Raw genomic sequence first — 18,522 nt, forward strand, 5'->3', positions numbered from 1 at the left:
AAGGGCGCTTCTATAGCCACCTTTCTGAAAGAAAGAGCACTTCTATAGCCACCTTTCTGAAAGAAAGGGCGCTTCTATAGCCACCTTTCTGAAAGAAGCGGTGCTTCTATGGACCCTTTTTCAAAGAAAGGGTGCTTCTATAGTCCCCTTTCTGAATAAAACGATTCTTCTGTAGGCCCTTTCTTAAAGTTGGCATAAAAAGACACATTAATAATTTTCATTTGCTTTATTTTTCTTCCATTCTATTAGCTTTCAGTTTCCTAAGAAAAAGATTGCATCCTTCTTTACAAAGCCTTAGCGGTCTTTTCAACCCAGCTACGTAGCGATGGTACATCAGCGTAGACACCGGGATAGCCTGCTTTGCCGCAACCAATGCCCCAGGAGACAACACCTACCAATTTACCACCAGAAACCAATGGGCCACCAGAATCACCTTGACAAGCATCCTTTTCAACAGCATAAGCACAGACCATTGTCGGTTGGATCATAGAACCGTATTTAAATTCCTCCGAAGCACAAGCCTTTTCATCAACAATATCCACCTCAACTTCTTGCAAAGTGGTGGGTAGACTGGAACAAGTCAAGAAACATTTGGTACCCCAACCAGTAACAACAGCAGGAGTTCCTGTGGCCGGTGTCTTTTCAGCCAATTGGACATAACGAACATGTGCGGATTCACGTACCGGAGTAGCCAATTTAACGACAGCAATATCATTAACCATGGTCTTGGGATTGTAGCCTTCATGGAATTTAAAGGATTTCACAGCAACCAAATCACCACCTTTGTTGTAGTTGGTGGAACCAAGACGAACCTTGAATTCGTGAGCGCTATAGCTTTGCATACAATGGGCAGCGGTAACAACAACATCTTCACTGACAATGGAACCACCACAGAAATGACTGCCACTGTTGGTTTGCAGCGAAACCTGATAGGGATGTTGTTCGATGGTTGTGTCAACACCATTGACAATACGTCCTTCGTAATCATCCGGAACAATACCGGCTAGGGCACAGGCCACCAAGGCGAAAATAGTAACTGAGCGTATCATGTTTGGTCGTAATAGAAAAGAAAACTATTGATGACATTGCCACCGAGGAGTATTATATTTATAAAAAACTGTGTAATGACAAATGTTTTGTTATCAGCCGTGTTTTTGTAACGGGAGCTTAGTGACCGTGCTATTACTAGTCATAAGTCCCTTGATTATAACAATATTAGAAATATTTTTTTTAATATCTTAAGTGGATATGAATGGAATGTTTTAAATGCTCAGTGTTTGGCTATTAGATCTCGAAGAGCATTCATAAAAATAACAAACCATGGAGATTTTTATTTGTAAGTTGAAGAACCTAAAAGGTATTGCAGGTCTTTAAAAGTTATGGGATGTTTTTAAAGTGTCTAAAGGGTTCCTGGGATTTTCTGAATTTTCGAAAATTCCAAAAGGTTCTGTTAATGCCCAGATCGGTCATGAATATAACGTCCCCGTGAGTTTTCTCACTCTCTGCCCTAAATTGAAACGGCATAGACACTTTCTGAAGGAAAGGGTGCTTCTATACAACATTTCGGAAGGAAAGATTGCTTCTGAAGAAACTTTCTCAAAGTCAGGGTGCTTCTAAAGAACTTTCATGACTTTCTTTGAGAGAGGGTCTTTAGAAGCTACCGTACTTTGAGAAAGGGTCTTCAGAGGTACCCTTACATTGAGAAAGGGTCTTAAGAACCCACTGTCCTTGAGAAAGTTTATTCGGAAGCACCCTTTCTTTCAGGGTGTATTCTTTCTTTCCAGAAGGGTCTTCAGAAGCACTCTTTCAGGTCTTTCAGAAAGGGGACAATAGAAGCGCCCTTTCTTTCAGAAAGGGGACAATAGAAGCGCCCTTTCTTTCAGAAAGAGGGCTATAGCAACACCCTTTCTTTTAGAAAGGGTCGATAGAAGCACCCTTTCTTCAGAAAGAAGATACAGAAGCACCCTTTCTTTCGGAAAGGGGGCTATAGCAGCACCCTTTCTTTTAGAAAGGGGGCTATCGCAGCACTCTTTCTTTCAGAAATGGTCTATAGAAGCAATCGTTCCTTCAAAAAGTATCCTTTCTCTGGAAGAATCCTTTCTTTTAGAAAGTGCAGCCTTTCATTCAGAAAGGGTATATAGCAGCACGCTTTCTTTCAGAAAGGGTATATAGCAGCACAGTTTCTTTGAGAAATGGTTTTCAGAAGCACCCTTTCTTTAAGAAAGGGTCTACAGAAGCACCCTTTCATTCAGAATGGTTGTTTAGAAGAACCCATTCTCGCAGAGAGGTGGCTATAGAAGGACCCTTTTTCAGAGAGGTGGCTATAAAAGGGCCCTTTCTTTCAGAAAGGTGTCTATATAAGGACCCTTTTTTCAGAAAGGTGGTTATAGAAAGGTGGCTATAGAAGCAACCTTTCTTTTGGAAAGGGCCTACAGAAGCACCATTTCTTTTGGAAAGGGTCTACAGAAGCACCCTTTCTTTTGAAAAGGCTCTACAGAAGCACCCTTTATTTTGGAAAATGTCTATAGAAGCACCCTTTCTTTTGGAAAGGGTCCATAGAAGCACCATCTCTTTTGGATAGGGTCTATTGAAGCACCCTTCCTTGTGGACAGGGTCTATAGAAGCACCCTTCCTTTTGGACAGGGTCTATAGAAGCACCCATTGTTTTGGAAAGGCTCTATAGAAGCACCCTTTCTTTTGGAAAGTGTTTATAGAAGCATCCTTTCTTTCGGAAAGGGTCTACAAAAGCACCCTTTCTTTTGGAAATGGTCTAAAAAAGAACCTTTCTTTGGGAAAGGGACTATAGAAGCACCCTACCTTTTGGAAAGGTTGTATATAATCCCGTTTCTTTCAGAAAGGTAGTATAGAAGCATTCCTCCTTTGGGAAGTTTGTATAGAAGCAGCCTTTAGTCAAATAGTTAACCTTAAAAACTTTCCATGGCTTTTAAAGACCTGCAATACATTTTAGGTTCTTCAATTTACAAAATAAAAATCTCCATGGTTTGTAATTTTTATGAATGCTCTTCTTGATTTAAAAGTCAAATACTGAGCATTTCAAACATTCCATTCATATCCACTTAAGATATTAAAAAAAATATTTCTAATATTGTTATAATCAAGGGACTTATGACTTGTAAAAGCACTGCAGACGGTCAATAATCTCCCCTTAAAAGAACACACGGCTGATAACAAAATATTTGTCATTACACAGTTTTGTATAAATAGAATACCCCTGGCCGGCAGAATCATCAATAGTTTTCCTTTCTTTTACGACCAAACATGATACGCTCAGTTACTATTTTCGCCTTGGTGGCCTGTACCCTTGCCGGCATTGTTCCGGATGATTACGAAGGACGTATTGTCAATGGTGTTGACACAACCATCGAGCAACATCCCTATCAGGTTTCGCTGCAAACCAACAGTGGCAGTCATTTCTGTGGTGGTTCCATTGTCAGTGAAGATGTTGTTGTTACCGCTGCCCATTGTATGCAAAGCTATAGCGCCGCTGAATTCAAGGTACGTCTTGGTTCCACCAACTACAACAAAGGTGGTGATTTGGTTGCTGTGAAATCCTTCAAATTCCATGAAGGCTACAATCCCAAGACCATGGTTAATGATATTGCCGTTGTCAAATTGGCTACTCCGGTACGTGAATCCGCACATGTTCGTTATGTCCAATTGGCTGAAAAGACACCGGCCACAGGAACTCCTGCTGTTGTTACTGGTTGGGGTACCAAATGTTTCTTGACTTGTTCCAGTTTACCCACCACTTTGCAAGAAGTTGAAGTGGATATTGTTGATGAAAAGGCTTGTGCTTCGGAAGAATTTAAATACGGTTCTCTTATCCAACCGACCATGGTCTGTGCCTATGCCGTGAAGAAGGATGCTTGTCAGGGAGATTCTGGTGGCCCCTTGGTTTCTGGTGGTAAATTGGTTGGTGTTGTTTCTTGGGGTATTGGTTGTGGCAAAGAAGGTTATCCCGGTGTCTATGCTGATGTACCATCGCTACGTGGCTGGGTTGAAAAGACCGCTAAGACATTGTAAACACCGCAGCATTTATTTTTAGCTGAGAAAAAATTAAACGAAATGAAATAAAAAGGTATTTTTATTGGAAACTCCTAAAAATATGCTATACATATTATTTTGATTTGGTTTTTAGGGTTAGAGTATGTTTACACTAGGCTAGACGTAAAATGTAAAATGCTCATGAGCATAGCGAAGACAAACAGACAAACACGTACGTACATGTACACTGTAAGCAACATTGCGTGCCTTCTTTCAACTGAGTCATTTGTTGTTTAACACAATAAGAGCACATGTGAGGGTGCCCATAGATGCTCTAAGTATTCCACTAAGAAGGAGGAATAAATAAAACCTAAACGTTCTAATGTGCCTACATAGTTGCCTTATGGGAAAACGGAACATATTTAGGAGGGTATACTTTGACAATATTGCACCATTCAGAAAGGGTCTATAGATGCACCCATTCTGTAAGAAGTACCCTTTCTTTCAGAATGAGTCTATAGAAGCACCCTTTCTTTCAGAATGAGTCTATAGAAGCACCCTTTCTTTCAGAATGAGTCTATAAAAACACCCTTTCTTTCAGAATTGGTCTATAGAAGCACCCTTTCTTTCAGAATTGGTCTATAGAAGCAACCATTCTTTCAGAATTGGTCTATAGAAGCAACCATTCTTTCAGAATTGGTCTATAGAAGCACCCTTTCTTTCAGAATTGGTCTATAGAAGCAACCATTCTTTCAGAATTGGTCTATAGAAGCAACCATTCTTTCAGAATTGGTCTATAGAAGCACCCTTTCTTTGAGAAAGGGTTTATAGAAGCACCCTATCTTTGAGAAAGGGTCTATAGAAGCACCCTTTCTTTGAGAAAGGGTCTATAGAAGCACCCTTTCTTTGAGAAAGGGTCTATAGAAGCACCCTTTCTTTGAGAAAGGGTCTATAGAAGCACCCTTTCTTTGAGAAAGGGTCTATAGAAGCACCCTTTCTTTGAGAAAGGGTCTATAGAAGCACACTTTCTTTGAGAAAGGGTCTATAGAAGCACCCTTTCTTTGAGAAAGGGTCTAAAGAAGCACCCTTTCTTTGAGAAAGGGTCTATAGAAGCACCCTATCTTTGAGAAAGGGTCTATAGAAGCACCCTTTCTTTGAGAAAGGGTCTATAGAAGCACCCTATCTTTGAGAAAGGGTCTATAGAAGCACCCTTTCTTTGAGAAAGGGTCTATAGAAGCACCCTTTCTTTCAGAAAGGGATTATAGAAGGACCGTTTCTTTCAGAATGGGTCTATAGAAGCACCCTATCTTTGAGAAAGGGTCTATAGAAGCACCCTATCTTTGAGAAAGGGTCTATAGAAGCACCCTTTCTTTGAGAAAGGGTCTAAAGAAGCACCCTTTCTTTGAGAAAGATTCTATAGAAGCACCCTATCTTTGAGAAAGGGTCTATAGAAGCACCCTATCTTTGAGAAAGGGTCTATAGAAGCACCCTTTCTTTGAGAAAGGGTCTATAGAAGCACCCTATCTTTGAGAAAGGGTCTATAGAAGCACCCTTTCTTTGAGAAAGGGTCTATAGAAGCACCCTTTCTTTGAGAAAGGGTCTATAGAAGCACCCTATCTTTGAGAAAGGGTCTATAGAAGCACCCTATCTTTGAGAAAGGGTTTATAGAAGCACACTTTCTTTCAGAAAGGAATTATAGAAGCACCCTTTCTTTCAGAAAGGGTTTATAGAAGCACCCTTTCTTTCAGAAAGGGTTTATAGAAGCACCCTTTCTTTCAGAAAGGGATTATAGAAGGACCGTTTCTTTCAGAAAGGGATTATAGAAGGACCGTTTCTTTCAGAATGGGTCTATAGAAGCACCCTTTCTTTGAGAAACGGTCTATAGAAGCACCCTTTCTTTGAGAAAGGGTCTATAGAAGCACACTTTCTTTGAGAAAGGGTCTATAGAAGCATCCTTTCTTTGAGAAAGGGTCTATAGAAACACCCTTTCTTTGAGAAAGGGTCTATAGAAGCACCCTTTCTTTGGGAAAAGGTCTATAGAAACACCCTTTCTTTGAGAAAGGATCTATAGAAGCACACTTTCTTTGAGAAAGGGTCTATAGAAGCACCCTTTCTTTGAGAAAGGGTCTATAGAAGCACCCTTTCTTTGGGAAAAGGTCTATAGAAACACCCTTTCTTTGAGAAAGGGTCTATAGAAACACCCTTTCTTTGAGAAAGGGTCTATAGAAGCACCTTTTTTTGAGAAAGGTCTATAGAAGCACCCTTTCTTTGAGAAAGGGTCTATGGAAGCACCCTTTCTTTGAGAAAGGGTCTATAGAAGCACCCTTTCTTTGAGAAAGGGTCTATAGAAGCACCCTTTCTTTGGGAAAAGGTCTATAGAAGCACCCTTTCTTTGGTAAAAGGTCTATAGAAACGCCCTTTCTTTGAGGAAGGGTCTATAGAAACACCCTTTCTTTGAGGAAGGGTCTATAGAAACACCCTTTCTTTGAGAAAGGGTCTATAGAAGCACCCTTTCTTTGAGAAAGGGTCTATAGAAGCACCCTTTCTTTGAGAAAGGGTCTATGGAAGCACCCTTTCTTTGAGAAAGGGTCTATAGAAGCACCCTTTCTTTGAGAAAGGGTCTATAGAAGCACCCTTTCTTTGGGAAAAGGTCTATAGAAACACCCTTTCTTTGAGAAAGGGTCTATAGAAACACCCTTTCTTTGAGAAAGGGTCTATAGAAGCACCCTTTTTTTGAGAAAGGTCTATAGAAGCACCCTTTCTTTGAGAAAGGGTCTATAGAAGTACCCTTTCTTTGAGAAAGGGTCTATGGAAGCACCCTTTCTTTGAGAAAGGGTCTATGGAAGCACCCTTTCTTTGAGAAAGGGTCTATGGAAGCACCCTTTCTTTGAGAAAGGGTCTATAGAAGCACCATTTTTTTGAGAAAGGGTCTATAGAAGCACCCTTTCTTTGAGAAAGGGTCTATAGAAGCACCCTTTCTTTGAGAAAGGGTCTATAGAAGCACCCTTTCCTTGAGAAAGGGTCTATAGAAGCACCCTTTCTTTGAGAAAGGGTCTATAGAAGCACCGTTTCTTTGAGAAAGGGTCTATAGAAGCACCCTTTCTTTGAGAAAGGGTCTATAGAAGCACCGTTTCTTTGAGAAAGGGTCTATAGAAGCACCGTTTCTTTGAGAAAGGGTCTATAGAAGCACCCTTTCTTTGAGAAAAGGTCTATAGAAGCACCCTTTCTTTAAGAAAGGGTCTATAGAAGCACCCTTTCTTTGAGAAAAGGTCTATAGAAGCAACCTATTTTTGAGAAAGGGTCTATAGAAGCAACCTTTCCTTGGGAAAGGGTCTATAGAAGCAGCCTTTCCTTGGGAAAGGGCCTATAGAAGCAACCTTTCTTTTAGAAAGGGTTTATAGACACACTCTTTCCTTGAGAAAGGGTCCATAGAAGTCCCCTTTCTTTGAGAAAGGGTCCATAGAAGTCCCCGTTCTTTGAGTAAGGGTTTATAGAAGCACCCTTTCTTTGAGAAAGGGTTTATAGAAGCACCCTTTCTTTTAGAAAGGGTTTATAGACACACTTTTTCCTTGAGAAAGGGTCCATAGAAGTCCCCTTTCTTTGAGAAAGGGTCCATAGAAGTCCCCTTTCTTTGAGAAAGGGTCCATAGAAGTCCCCTTTCTTTGAGAAAGGGTCCATAGAAGTCCCCTTTCTTTGAGAAAGGGTCCATAGAAGTCCCCTTTCTTTGAAAAAGGGTCCATAGAAGCTCCCTTTCTTTCGGAATGGGTCTAAAGAAGCACCCTTTCTTTCAGAATGGGTCTAAAGAAGCACCCTTTCCTTCAGAATGGGTCTATAGAAGCACCCCTTCTTTAAGAAATGGTCTAGAGAAGCACCCTTTCTTTGAGAAAGGGTCCATAGAAGCTCCCTTTCTTTGAGAAAGGGTTTAAAGAAGCACCCTTTCCTTGAGAAAGGGTTTAAAGAAGCACCCTTTCCTTGAGAAAGGGTTTAAAGAAGCACCCTTTCCTTGGGAAAGGGTTTATAGATGCACCCTTTCCTTGAGAAAGGATTTATAGAAGCACCCTTTCCTTGAGAAAGGGTTTATAGAAGCACCCTTTCCTTGAGAAAGGGTTTATAGAAGCACCCTTTCCTTGAGAAAGGGTTTATAGAAGCACCCTTTCCTTGAGAAAGGATCCATAGAAGCTCCCTTTCTTTCAGAATGGGTCTCAAGAAGCACCCTTTCTTTGAGAAAGGGTCTATAGAAGCACCCTTTCTTTAAGAAAGGGTCTATAGAAGCACCCTTTCTTTGAGAAAGGGTCTATAGAAGCACCCTTTCTTTGAGAAAGGGTCTATAGAAGCACCCTTTCTTTGAGAAAGGGTCTATAGAAGCACCCTTTCTTTGAGAAAGGGTCTATAGAAGCACCCTTTCTTTGAGAAAGGGTCTATAGAAGCACCCTTTCTTTGAGAAAGGGTCTATAGAAGCACCCTTTCTTTGAGAAAGGGTCTATAGAAGCACCCTTTCTTTGAGAAAGGGTCTATAGAAGCACCCTTTCTTTGAGAAAGGGTCTATAGAAGCACCCTTTCTTTGAGAAAGGGTCTATAGAAGCCCCCTTTCTTTGAGAAAGGGTCTATAGAAGCACCCTTTCTTTGAGAAAGGGTCTATAGAAGCCCCCTTTCTTTGAGAAAGGGTCTATAGAAGCACCCTTTCTTTGAGAAAGGGTCTATAGAAGCACCCTTTCTTTGAGAATGGGTCTATAGAAGCACCCTTTCTTTGAGAATGGGTCTATAGAAGCACCCTTTCTTTGAGAAAGGGTCTATAGAAGCACCCTTTCTTTGAGAAAGGGTCTATAGAAGCACCCTTTCTTTGAGAAAGGGTCTATAGAAGCACCCTTTCTTTGAGAAAGGGTCTATAGAAGCACCCTTTCTTTGAGAAAGGGTCTATAGAAGCACCCTTTCTTTGAGAAAGGGTCTATAGAAGCACCCTTTCTTTGAGAATGGGTCTATAGAAGCACCGTTTCTTTGAGAAAGGGTCTATAGAAGCATCGTTTCTTTGAGAAAGCGTCTACAGAAGCACCGTTTCTTTGAGAAAAGGTCTATAGAAGCACCCTTTCTCAAAGAAAGGGTCTATAGAAGCACCCTTTCTTTGAGAAAGGGTCTATAGAAGCACCCTTTCTTTGAGAAAGGGTCTATAGAAGCACCCTTTTTTTGAGAAAGGGTCTATAGAAGCACCGTTTCTTTGAGAAAGGGTCTATAGAAGCATCGTTTCTTTGAGAAAGCGTCTACAGAAGCACCGTTTCTTTGAGAAAAGGTCTATAGAAGCACCCTTTCTTTGAGAAAGGGTCTATAGAAGCACCCTTTCTTTGAGAAAGAGCCTATAGGAGCACCCTTTCTTTGAGAAAGAGTCTATAGGAGCACCCTTTCTTTGAGAAAGAGTCTATAGAAGCACCCTTTCTTTGAGAAAGGGTCTATAGAAGCACCCTTTCTTTGAGAAAGGGTCTATAGAAGCACCCTTTCTTTGAGAAAGAGTCTATAGAAGCACCCTTTGTTTGAGAAAGAGTCTATAGAAGCACCCTTTCTTTAAGAAAGAGTCTATAGAAGCACCCTTTCTTTGAGAAGGAGTCTATAGAAACACCCTTTCTTTGAGAAAGGGTCTATAGAAGCACCCTTTCTTTGAGAAAGAGTCTATAGAAGCACCCTTTCTTAGAGAAAGAGTCTATAGAAGCACCCTTTCTTTGAGAAAGGGTCTATAGAAGCGCCCTTTCTTTCAGAATGGTTCTATTGAAGCACCCATTCTTTCAGAATGGGTCTATTGAAGCACCCTTTCTTTCAGAATGAGTCTATAGAAGCACCCTTTCTTTGAGAAAGGGTCTATAGAAGTACCCTTTCTTTGAGAAAGAGTCTATAGAAGCACCCTTTCTTTGAGAAAGAGTCTATAGAAGCACCCTTTCTTTAAGAAAGAGTCTATAGAAGCACCCTTTCTTTAAGAAAGAGTCTATAGAAGCACCATTTCTTTGAGAAAGAGTCTATAGAAACACCCTTTCTTTGAAAAAGGGTCTATAGAAGCACCCTTTCTTTGAGAAAGAGTCTATAGAAGCACCCTTTCTTTGAGAAAGAGTCTATAGAAGCACCCTTTCTTTGAGAAAGAGTCTATAGAAGCACCCTTTCTTTGAGAAAGAGTCTATAGAAGCACCCTTTCTTTGAGAAAGGGTCTATAGAAGCGCCCTTTCTTTCAGAATGGTTCTATTGAAGCACCCATTCTTTCAGAATGGGTCTATTGAAGCACCCTTTCTTTCAGAATGAGTCTATAGAAGCACCCTTTCTTTCAGAATGGGTCTATAGACGCACCCATTCTTTCAGAATGAGTCTATAGAAGCACCCTTTCTTTGAGAAAGGGTCTATAGAAGTACCCCTTCTTTCAGAAAGGGTTTATAGAAGCACCCTTTCTTTGAGAAAGGGTCTATAGAAGCACCCTTTCTTTGAGAAAGGGTCTATAGAAGCACCCTTTCTTTGAGAAAGAGTCTATAGGAGCACCCTTTCTTTGAGAAAGAGTCTATAGAAGCACCCTTTCTTTGAGAAAGGGTCTATAGAGGCACCCTTTCTTTGAGAAAGGGTCTATAGAAGCACCCTTTCTTTGAGAAAGAGTCTATAGAGGCACCCTTTCTTTGAGAAAGGGTCTATAGAAGCACCCTTTCTTTGAGAAAGAGTCTATAGAAGCACCCTTTCTTTGAGAAAGGGTCTATAGAAGCACCCTTTCTTTGAGAAAGAGTCTATAGAAGCACCCTTTCTTTGAGAAAGAGTCTATAGAAGCACCCTTTCTTTGAGAAAGAGTCTATAGAAGCACCCTTTCTTTGAGAAAGGGTCTATAGAAGCACCCTTTCTTTGAGAAAGAGTCTATAGAGGCACCCTTTCTTTGAGAAAGGGTCTATAGAAGCACCTTTTCTTTGAGAAAGAGTCTATAGAAGCACCCTTTCTTTGAGAAAGAGTCTATAGAAGCACCCTTTCTTTGAGAAAGAGTCTATAGAAGCACCCTTTCTTTGAGAAAGGGTCTATAGAAGCACCCTTTCTTTGAGAAAGAGTCTATAGAAGCACCCTTTCTTTGAGAAAGAGTCTATAGAAGCACCCTTTCTTTGAGAAAGAGTCTATAGAAGTACCCCTTCTTTCAGAAAGGGTTTATAGAAGCACCCTTTCTTTGAGAAAGGGTCTATAGAAGCACCCTTTCTTTGGGAAAGAGTCTATAGAAGCACCCTTTCTTTGAGAAAGAGTCTATAGAAGCACCCTTTCTTTGAGAAAGAGTCTATAGAAGCACCCTTTCTTTGAGAAAGGGTCTATAGAAGCACCCTTTCTTTGAGAAAGAGTCTATAGAAGCACCCTTTCTTTGAGAAGGAGTCTATAGAAGTACCCCTTCTTTCAGAAAGGGTTTATAGAAGCACCCTTTCTTTGAGAAAGGGTCTATAGAAGCACCCTTTTTCAGAAATGGTCATCCTATGAACCCCATGAAACCTTAGTAGCTTCCCATGACCTTTAAAGACCCGCAATAATTTTTAAGTTCTTCAACTTACGAATACAAATCTCCAATAGGTCTTCTATATATGGAAGACCTATAGAGGGGCTTCAATCTGTAAAAGGCCTGTTGAGGGTCTGTGTTTGAATCGTTATATCTTTCTCCATGGGATTTCTTCAGCAAGAAGACCTGGAACAAATCATAGGAAATCGCCGTCTCCATAGCAACTTGACAGTAATGTTAGAACTCCTCGCCGTCTTAAGAAATTTACCACATATTAGGCACTTCACGAGTTTTATCGAAATCCAGGCATATAGAAATTCAAACCAGTCTTATTCTGAATGGTAGACTCCTACATATAAAGATGTCCCGCGATATTGAGTAGAAATATCTTATATAGCGAATTAATTTATTTATTCCTAAAAGTATGCCATACTTTAGCTTTCCATGGCCATTCGGCATAAAATAGCGCAAGAACGAGACAAAGAGAGATAAGAGATAAAGAACTGAAAGTAGATAGAGATAGAACACAATATCAAATTTATAATCTAATCTCCCCAAATCTTATCTTGACTTATATTAATCGAAACCACCTTACAATTAGTTCTCTAATTGGTAACCAATTAAAAAGAGAGAAAAGAAACCCCTCCCCCATTTAGACCCTACAAAATAAAATGGCGTAAATTATCTAAAAGTTTCGTTTATTTTCGCTTCAAAATATTTACAATTCCTTGGCGGTCTTTTCAACCCAGCTACGGAGAGAAGGAACATCAGCATAGACACCGGGATAACCAGCCTTGGCGCAACCCATACCCCAGGAAACAACACCAACCAATTTATCACCAGATACCAATGGGCCACCAGAATCACCTTGGCAGGCATCCTTGTTTTGGGCATAGGCACAGACCATGGTTTCCTTGATTTCAGAACCGTATTTGTATTCGCTGGAAGCGCAAGCCTTCTCATCAACAATATCAACTTCGACTTCTTGCAAGGTCTTGGGCAAGCTGATGCAGGTCAAATAGCACTTGGTGCCCCAGCCGGTGACAACAGCGGGAGTACCGGTGGCGGGAGTCTTTTCAGCCAAAGCAATATAACGGATCTTGGAGGATTCCTTGACGGGTGTGGCCAACTTGATGACAGCAATATCGTTAACCATGGTCTTGGAGTTGTAACCTTCGTGGTATTTGAAAGTCTTGACAGCAACCAATTCACCACCAGTGTTGTATTCAGTGGAGCCCAAACGTACTCTCATTTGGGAGGCAGTGTAGGATTGCATGCAATGGGCAGCGGTGACAATGATGTCTTCGCTGATGATGGAACCACCGCAGAAATGGCTGCCGGAGGTGGTTTGCAAAGACACCTGATAGGGATGCTTTTCAATGGTGGTGTCTACACCATTGACAATGCGGCCATCCAAATCATCGGGCAAGATGCCGGCGAAGGCACAGCTGACCAAAGCGAAAATAGTAACGAAACGGAACATCTCGAAGAACTGATAGTCTAACGGAGGAGTACGGAAGTTTTTATAGAAAAGTTTTTGGCCAAACTAAATTTGCACAAACACACTTATCAAAATCCAGATATGGCTGGTTCAACAGCCGCCTGTCGGTAATAAGTTTGGTGTTTTTGGGTTTTTTTCGCTCCCTACTATTTTAAGATAAGATTATCCAAGTTGCGATATTTTAAAAGTACTTTCCAATTTTTTGATAAAACAAAAAAGTAATTTGTCTAGAAATGATACACAGTTAGTCACGAAATTGACAATTTATTGATGGATTACAGCCTAGAGGAGGAGGAGTTTTATTGACAGAAAACCTTTCTTCAAAAGACCTGGAAGATTTGTAACAGATCTTTTATCTGAAAAAAACCTATATAAGGCGTTCTAGAGAATATGTATTCTATAAGGTTTTCAGTCTGTTAAGGGTCTTCTGGTCAGAGAAGAACTGTGAAAGGTCGTTTGGTTATGAAAACCTGTTCGAGTTTTCTGTCCATATAAGATCTGTTGAAGGTATTATGTCCATAGAAGACATGTTAAAGGTCCTCTGGCCATAGAAGACCTTTAAAAATATCTTCTATCCATAGATGACCTGTTTCTGAAAGAGTCTATAGAAGCACCCTTCCATTCAGAAAGGATATATAGAAGAACCCTTTCATTCAGAGAGGATCTATAGTAGCACCCTTTCTTTTACAAAGGGTCTATAGAAGCACCCATTCTTTCAGAAAGGGTCTATAGAAGCACCCTTTCTTTCAGGGTCTATGCAAGCACCTTTTCCATCAGAAAGGGTCTAAAGAAGCACCCTTCCTTACAGAATGGGTCTATAGAAGAACCCTTTGTTTCAGAAAGGGTCTATGTAGCACCCTTCCTTTCAGAAAGGGTCTATGGAAGCACCATTTCTTTCATAAAGCCCCCTTTCTTCCTCTATGGAAGCACCCTTTCGTTCAGAAATGGTCTATAGAAGCAACCTTTCTTCCAGAAAGGGTCTCTAGAAACAACCCTTCTTTCAGAAAGGGTCTATGGAAGCATCATTTCTTTCAGAAAGGGTCTATAAAAGCAGCCTTTCTTTCAGAAAGGTCTATGGAAGTTCCCTTGCTTTCAGAAAGGTCTATGGAATCACCCTTTCTTTCAGAAAGTGTCTATGGAAGCACCTTTCCTTTCAGAAAGGGTCTATGGAAGATCCATTTCTTTCAGAAAGGGTCTATGGAAGATCCCTTCCTTTCAGAAAGGGTCTATAGAAGAACCCTTTCTTTCAGAAAGGGTCTATAGAAGAACCTTCTCTTTCAGAAAGGGTCAATGGAAGCTCCCTTTCTTTCAGAAAGTGTCTATGGAAGCTCCCTTCCATTCAGAAAGGTTCTATGGAATCACCCTTTGTTTCAGAAAGTGTCTATGGAAGCCCCCTACTTTTCAGAAAGGGTCTATGGAAGATCCCTTTCTTTCAGAAAGTGTCTATGGAAGCACCCTTTCGTTCAGAACGTGTCTATGGAAGCGCCCTTTCTTTCAGAACGTGTCTATGGAAGCACCCTTTCTTTCAGAAATTGTCTATGGAAGCACCCTTCCATTCAGAAAGGTTCTATGGAATCACCCTTTGTTTCAGAAAGTGTCTATGGAAGCCCCCTACTTTTCAGAAAGGTTCTATGGAATCACCCTTTGTTTCAGAAAGTGTCTATGGAAGCCCCCTACTTTTCAGAAAGGGTCTATGGAAGATCCCTTTCTTTCAGAAAGTGTCTTTGGAAGCACCCTTTCGTTCAGAACGTGTCTATGGAAGCGCCCTTTCGTTCAGAACGTGTCTATGGAAGCACCCTTTCTTTCAGAAAGTGTCTATGGAAGCACCCTTTCTTTCAGAAAGGGTCTATGGAAGCACCCTTTCTTTCAGAAAGTGTCTATGGAAGCATCCTTTCTTTCAGAAAGTGTCTATGGAAGCATCCTTTCTTTCAGAAAGGGTCTATGGAAGCGCCCTTTCGTTCAGAACGTGTCTATGGAAGCACCCTTTCTTTCAGAAAGTGTCTATGGAAGCACCCTTTCTTTCAGAAAGTGTCTATGGAAACATCCTTTCTTTCAGAAAGGGTCTATAAAAGCAGCCTTTCTTTCAGAATGGTCTATGGAAGTTCCCTTGCTTTCAGAAAGGTCTATGGAATCACCCTTTCTTTCAGAAAGTGTCTACGGAAGCACCCTACCTTTCAGAAAGGGTCTATGGAAGATCCCTTACGTTCAGAAAGGGACTATGGAAGCTCCCTTCCTTTCAGAAAGGGTCTATGGAAGCTCCCTTTCTTTCAGAAAGGGTCTATGGAAGCTCCCTTTCTTTCAGAAAGGGTCTATGGAAGCTCCCATCCTTTCAGAAAGGGTCTATGGAAGCACCCTTTCTTTCAGAAAGTGTCTATGGAAGCACCCTTTCGTTCAGAAAGTGTCTATGGAAGCACCCTTTCTTTCAGAAAGTGTCTATGGAAGCACCCTTTCTTTCAGAAAGTATCTATGGAAGCACCCTTTCTTTCAGGAAGAGTATATGGAACCACCCATTCTTTCAGACAGTGTCTATGGAAGCACCCTTCCTTTCAAAAAGGGTCTATGGAAGCACCCTTTCTTTCAGAAAGTGTCTATGGGTCCACGGAAGCACCCTTTCTTTCAGAAATTGTCTATAGAAACACCCCTTCTTTCAGAAAGGGTCTATGGAAGCACCCTTTCTATCAAAAAGAACCAATAGAAGCACCCTTCCTCTCAGAAAGGGTCTACAGAAGAACCCTTTCTTTCAGAAAGGGTCTATGGAAGCTCCCTTCCTCTCAGAAAGGATCTATGGAAGCACTCTTTCCTTCGGAAAGGGCCTGTGGAAGCACCCTTTCTTTCCCAAAGGGTCTATAGTACCACCCCTTCTTTTAGAAAGGGCTATAAAAGCACCCCAAGTTTCAAAAAGGGTCTATGGAATCACCCTTTCTTTCAGAAAGGGTCTATGGAACCTCCCTTTCTTTCAGAGAGTGTCTATGGAAGCTCCACTCCTTTCATAAAGGGTCTATGGAAGCACCCCTTCTTTCAGAGAGGGTATATAAAAACACTATTTCTTTCAGAAAGGGTCTATAGAAGCACTCTTTTAACACCCTTTGAATGTTTTCTGCCCATAGAAGGCCTGTTTAAGGTCTTCTGTCCATAAAAATAACTATTAAAAGGCTTCTTTTCAAAGAAGACGTATTAAAGTTCTTCTGTCCATAGAATAACTGTAAAGGGTTTCCATAAAGGACTGTAAAAAGTCTCCTATCTATGAAACCTACTTGCCTTCTGAACAACCTAACTGATAATTTTCTTATCATTAAAACTTATTAAACTTAAGACATGGGCCGTTAATTAGCGAACGCACACGCCAAAGATTAAAAAACTACTATCTCTTTGAAACTATTAAAAATATATTGGGTAAACTATTGACAAGCTTATCTCAATTCATAGTACGTCTGGTTCACTTTCAGATAAGCTTATCCGTATAAACAAATTCTTATAAATAGTAAGGCCAGAGAAAGTTTAAACCATCAGTTCTTCGAGATGTTCCGTTTCGTTACTATTTTCGCTTTGGTCAGCTGTGCCTTCGCCGGCATCTTGCCCGATGATTTGGATGGCCGCATTGTCAATGGTGTAGACACCACCATTGAAAAGCATCCCTATCAGGTTTCTTTGCAAACCACCTCCGGCAGCCATTTCTGCGGTGGTTCCATCATCAGCGAAGACATCATTGTCACCGCTGCCCATTGCATGCAATCCTACACTGCCTCCCAAATGAGAGTACGTTTGGGCTCCACTGAATACAACACTGGTGGTGAATTGGTTGCTGTCAAGACCTTCAAATACCACGAAGGTTACAACTCCAAGACCATGGTTAACGATATTGCTGTCATCAAGTTGGCCACACCCGTCAAGGAATCCTCCAAGATCCGTTATATTGCTTTGGCTGAAAAGACTCCCGCCACCGGTACTCCTGCTGTTGTCACCGGCTGGGGCACTAAGTGCTATTTGACCTGCATCAGCTTGCCCAAGACCTTGCAAGAAGTCGAAGTTGATATTGTTGATGAGAAGGCTTGCGCTTCCAGCGAATACAAATACGGTTCTGAAATCAAGGAAACCATGGTCTGTGCCTATGCCCAAAACAAGGATGCCTGCCAAGGTGATTCTGGTGGCCCATTGGTATCTGGTGATAAATTGGTTGGTGTTGTTTCCTGGGGTATGGGTTGCGCCAAGGCTGGTTATCCCGGTGTCTATGCTGATGTTCCTTCTCTCCGTAGCTGGGTTGAAAAGACCGCCAAGGAATTGTAAATTTCTTTTACAATAGAAAATAAATTAAATTTGTTATAAAAAAAAACTGAATTTGTTTAAATGGTCTAAAGGGGTTGGAGAGGAGATCAAATCGTAAAGGTAGCATCTATGACGACTTGCTTTAATATTGTACACTTTGCGTATTAGTGACGACAGCACTTATACGCATCTGTGTACATTCTGTGTATGGAATGAATAAAACGTAAATGATTAAGCTATAAAGTATATGATTCTGCGGAAAATATATTCTGCGATCCGACCACTTTTGGATACGTGACGTTGAGACAATTTACTTTATAGTAAACGAAACTTTTGTATAGATGCACTACAGTCACAGCGTGCACTATGGACTATCTACTCTACAGTAAAATAAAAATCGAGGTTAATTCACCAGACAGTAGATGGTTTCGCGGATCATTTACTGTGCAGTAGATCATCTGTGGCTTATTCACTACCCTGTAGGTGGCACGATATCCACTCAGTTTATAACCGATTCTTCTGTGGGAATCATCTACATTGACCTGATGATATTGGTAATTTATTCATCAGTTGATTGTTCTTTTGGACTTCGTGAGTATAATGGACGAACCGGTGACCGCCTGAAATCCACAGTAGTCATTTACTCTACAGACAACGGTCCTGTTGACAACTTAGTATGAACTAAGTGACTATGTGGGACGTCAAGGGCTTTGTAGACCATCCTTAGAAAATGTTAGTCTACATGAATTCTTTACCCTACATCTTTTGGGCCTAGGTAAATTTTTCGACATTCTAAATAATTAGAAAGAAAATTTATTTGTTCTAAAAGGGCCTATCATAGCCAGTTTCCCAAGTTTTTAATATTTTACATGTGGCGCATAAGTAACGTCAGCACTCATACATACCTATGGACAGATCAGATTGCTTTAAATATTTTTGGAATCATTACAAGAAATTTTAACGCAGGTCTACAGTCAGACTAATAATTTCACACACAAGATTGGGGGAAGACAGGTCTATGGCCGTGAACAAACTTTCCAATATTTTACGATCACAAATTCAGCTGCGATTAGTTATCTTCGGAGCCCAAAAAAATTAATTCCATTAAAATTAGGGGGGCGCAAATCTTATCAAAACTGACTGCATTAGAGTGCAATTTTTTCGGCTAGAACAACAATAACAAATTACCAAAATTCTGATAACTCCACCTAAAACTTTCCGCCTGTTGCTGCTATAAAAGCCAAAACTGCATTAGACAAAATCGTCAGTCTTT

At 40.8% G+C, this 18,522-nt stretch overlaps 4 protein-coding genes across 4 annotated transcripts; 2 read left to right on the forward strand and 2 right to left on the reverse strand.

The window, feature by feature from the left end:
* Positions 1–211: 211 nt before the first annotated feature.
* LOC141404838 (trypsin-like) lies at positions 212–1,078 on the reverse strand. The gene has a single exon (XM_073988580.1). The coding sequence runs from the start codon at positions 1,047–1,049 to the stop codon at positions 285–287; it is 765 nt and encodes a 254-aa protein (XP_073844681.1). The 5' UTR covers positions 1,050–1,078; the 3' UTR covers positions 212–284.
* A 2,161-nt stretch (positions 1,079–3,239) lies between these two features.
* LOC141404991 (trypsin-like) lies at positions 3,240–4,125 on the forward strand. The gene has a single exon (XM_073988884.1). The coding sequence runs from the start codon at positions 3,280–3,282 to the stop codon at positions 4,042–4,044; it is 765 nt and encodes a 254-aa protein (XP_073844985.1). The 5' UTR covers positions 3,240–3,279; the 3' UTR covers positions 4,045–4,125.
* Positions 4,126–12,203: 8,078 nt separating this feature from the next.
* LOC141405180 (trypsin-like) lies at positions 12,204–12,968 on the reverse strand. The gene has a single exon (XM_073989257.1). It carries the CDS (start codon positions 12,966–12,968, stop codon positions 12,204–12,206), a length of 765 nt encoding a protein of 254 aa, XP_073845358.1.
* A 3,537-nt stretch (positions 12,969–16,505) lies between these two features.
* LOC141405183 (trypsin-like) lies at positions 16,506–17,270 on the forward strand. Its single transcript, XM_073989259.1, has one exon. It carries the CDS (start codon positions 16,506–16,508, stop codon positions 17,268–17,270), a length of 765 nt encoding a protein of 254 aa, XP_073845360.1.
* The last annotated feature ends 1,252 nt before the right edge of the window (positions 17,271–18,522 follow it).

Source organism: Musca autumnalis, unplaced genomic scaffold, assembly GCF_047663935.1.
Source record: "Musca autumnalis isolate F117 unplaced genomic scaffold, ASM4766393v1 scaffold_5, whole genome shotgun sequence".
Taxonomy (NCBI): Eukaryota; Metazoa; Arthropoda; class Insecta; order Diptera; family Muscidae; genus Musca; species Musca autumnalis.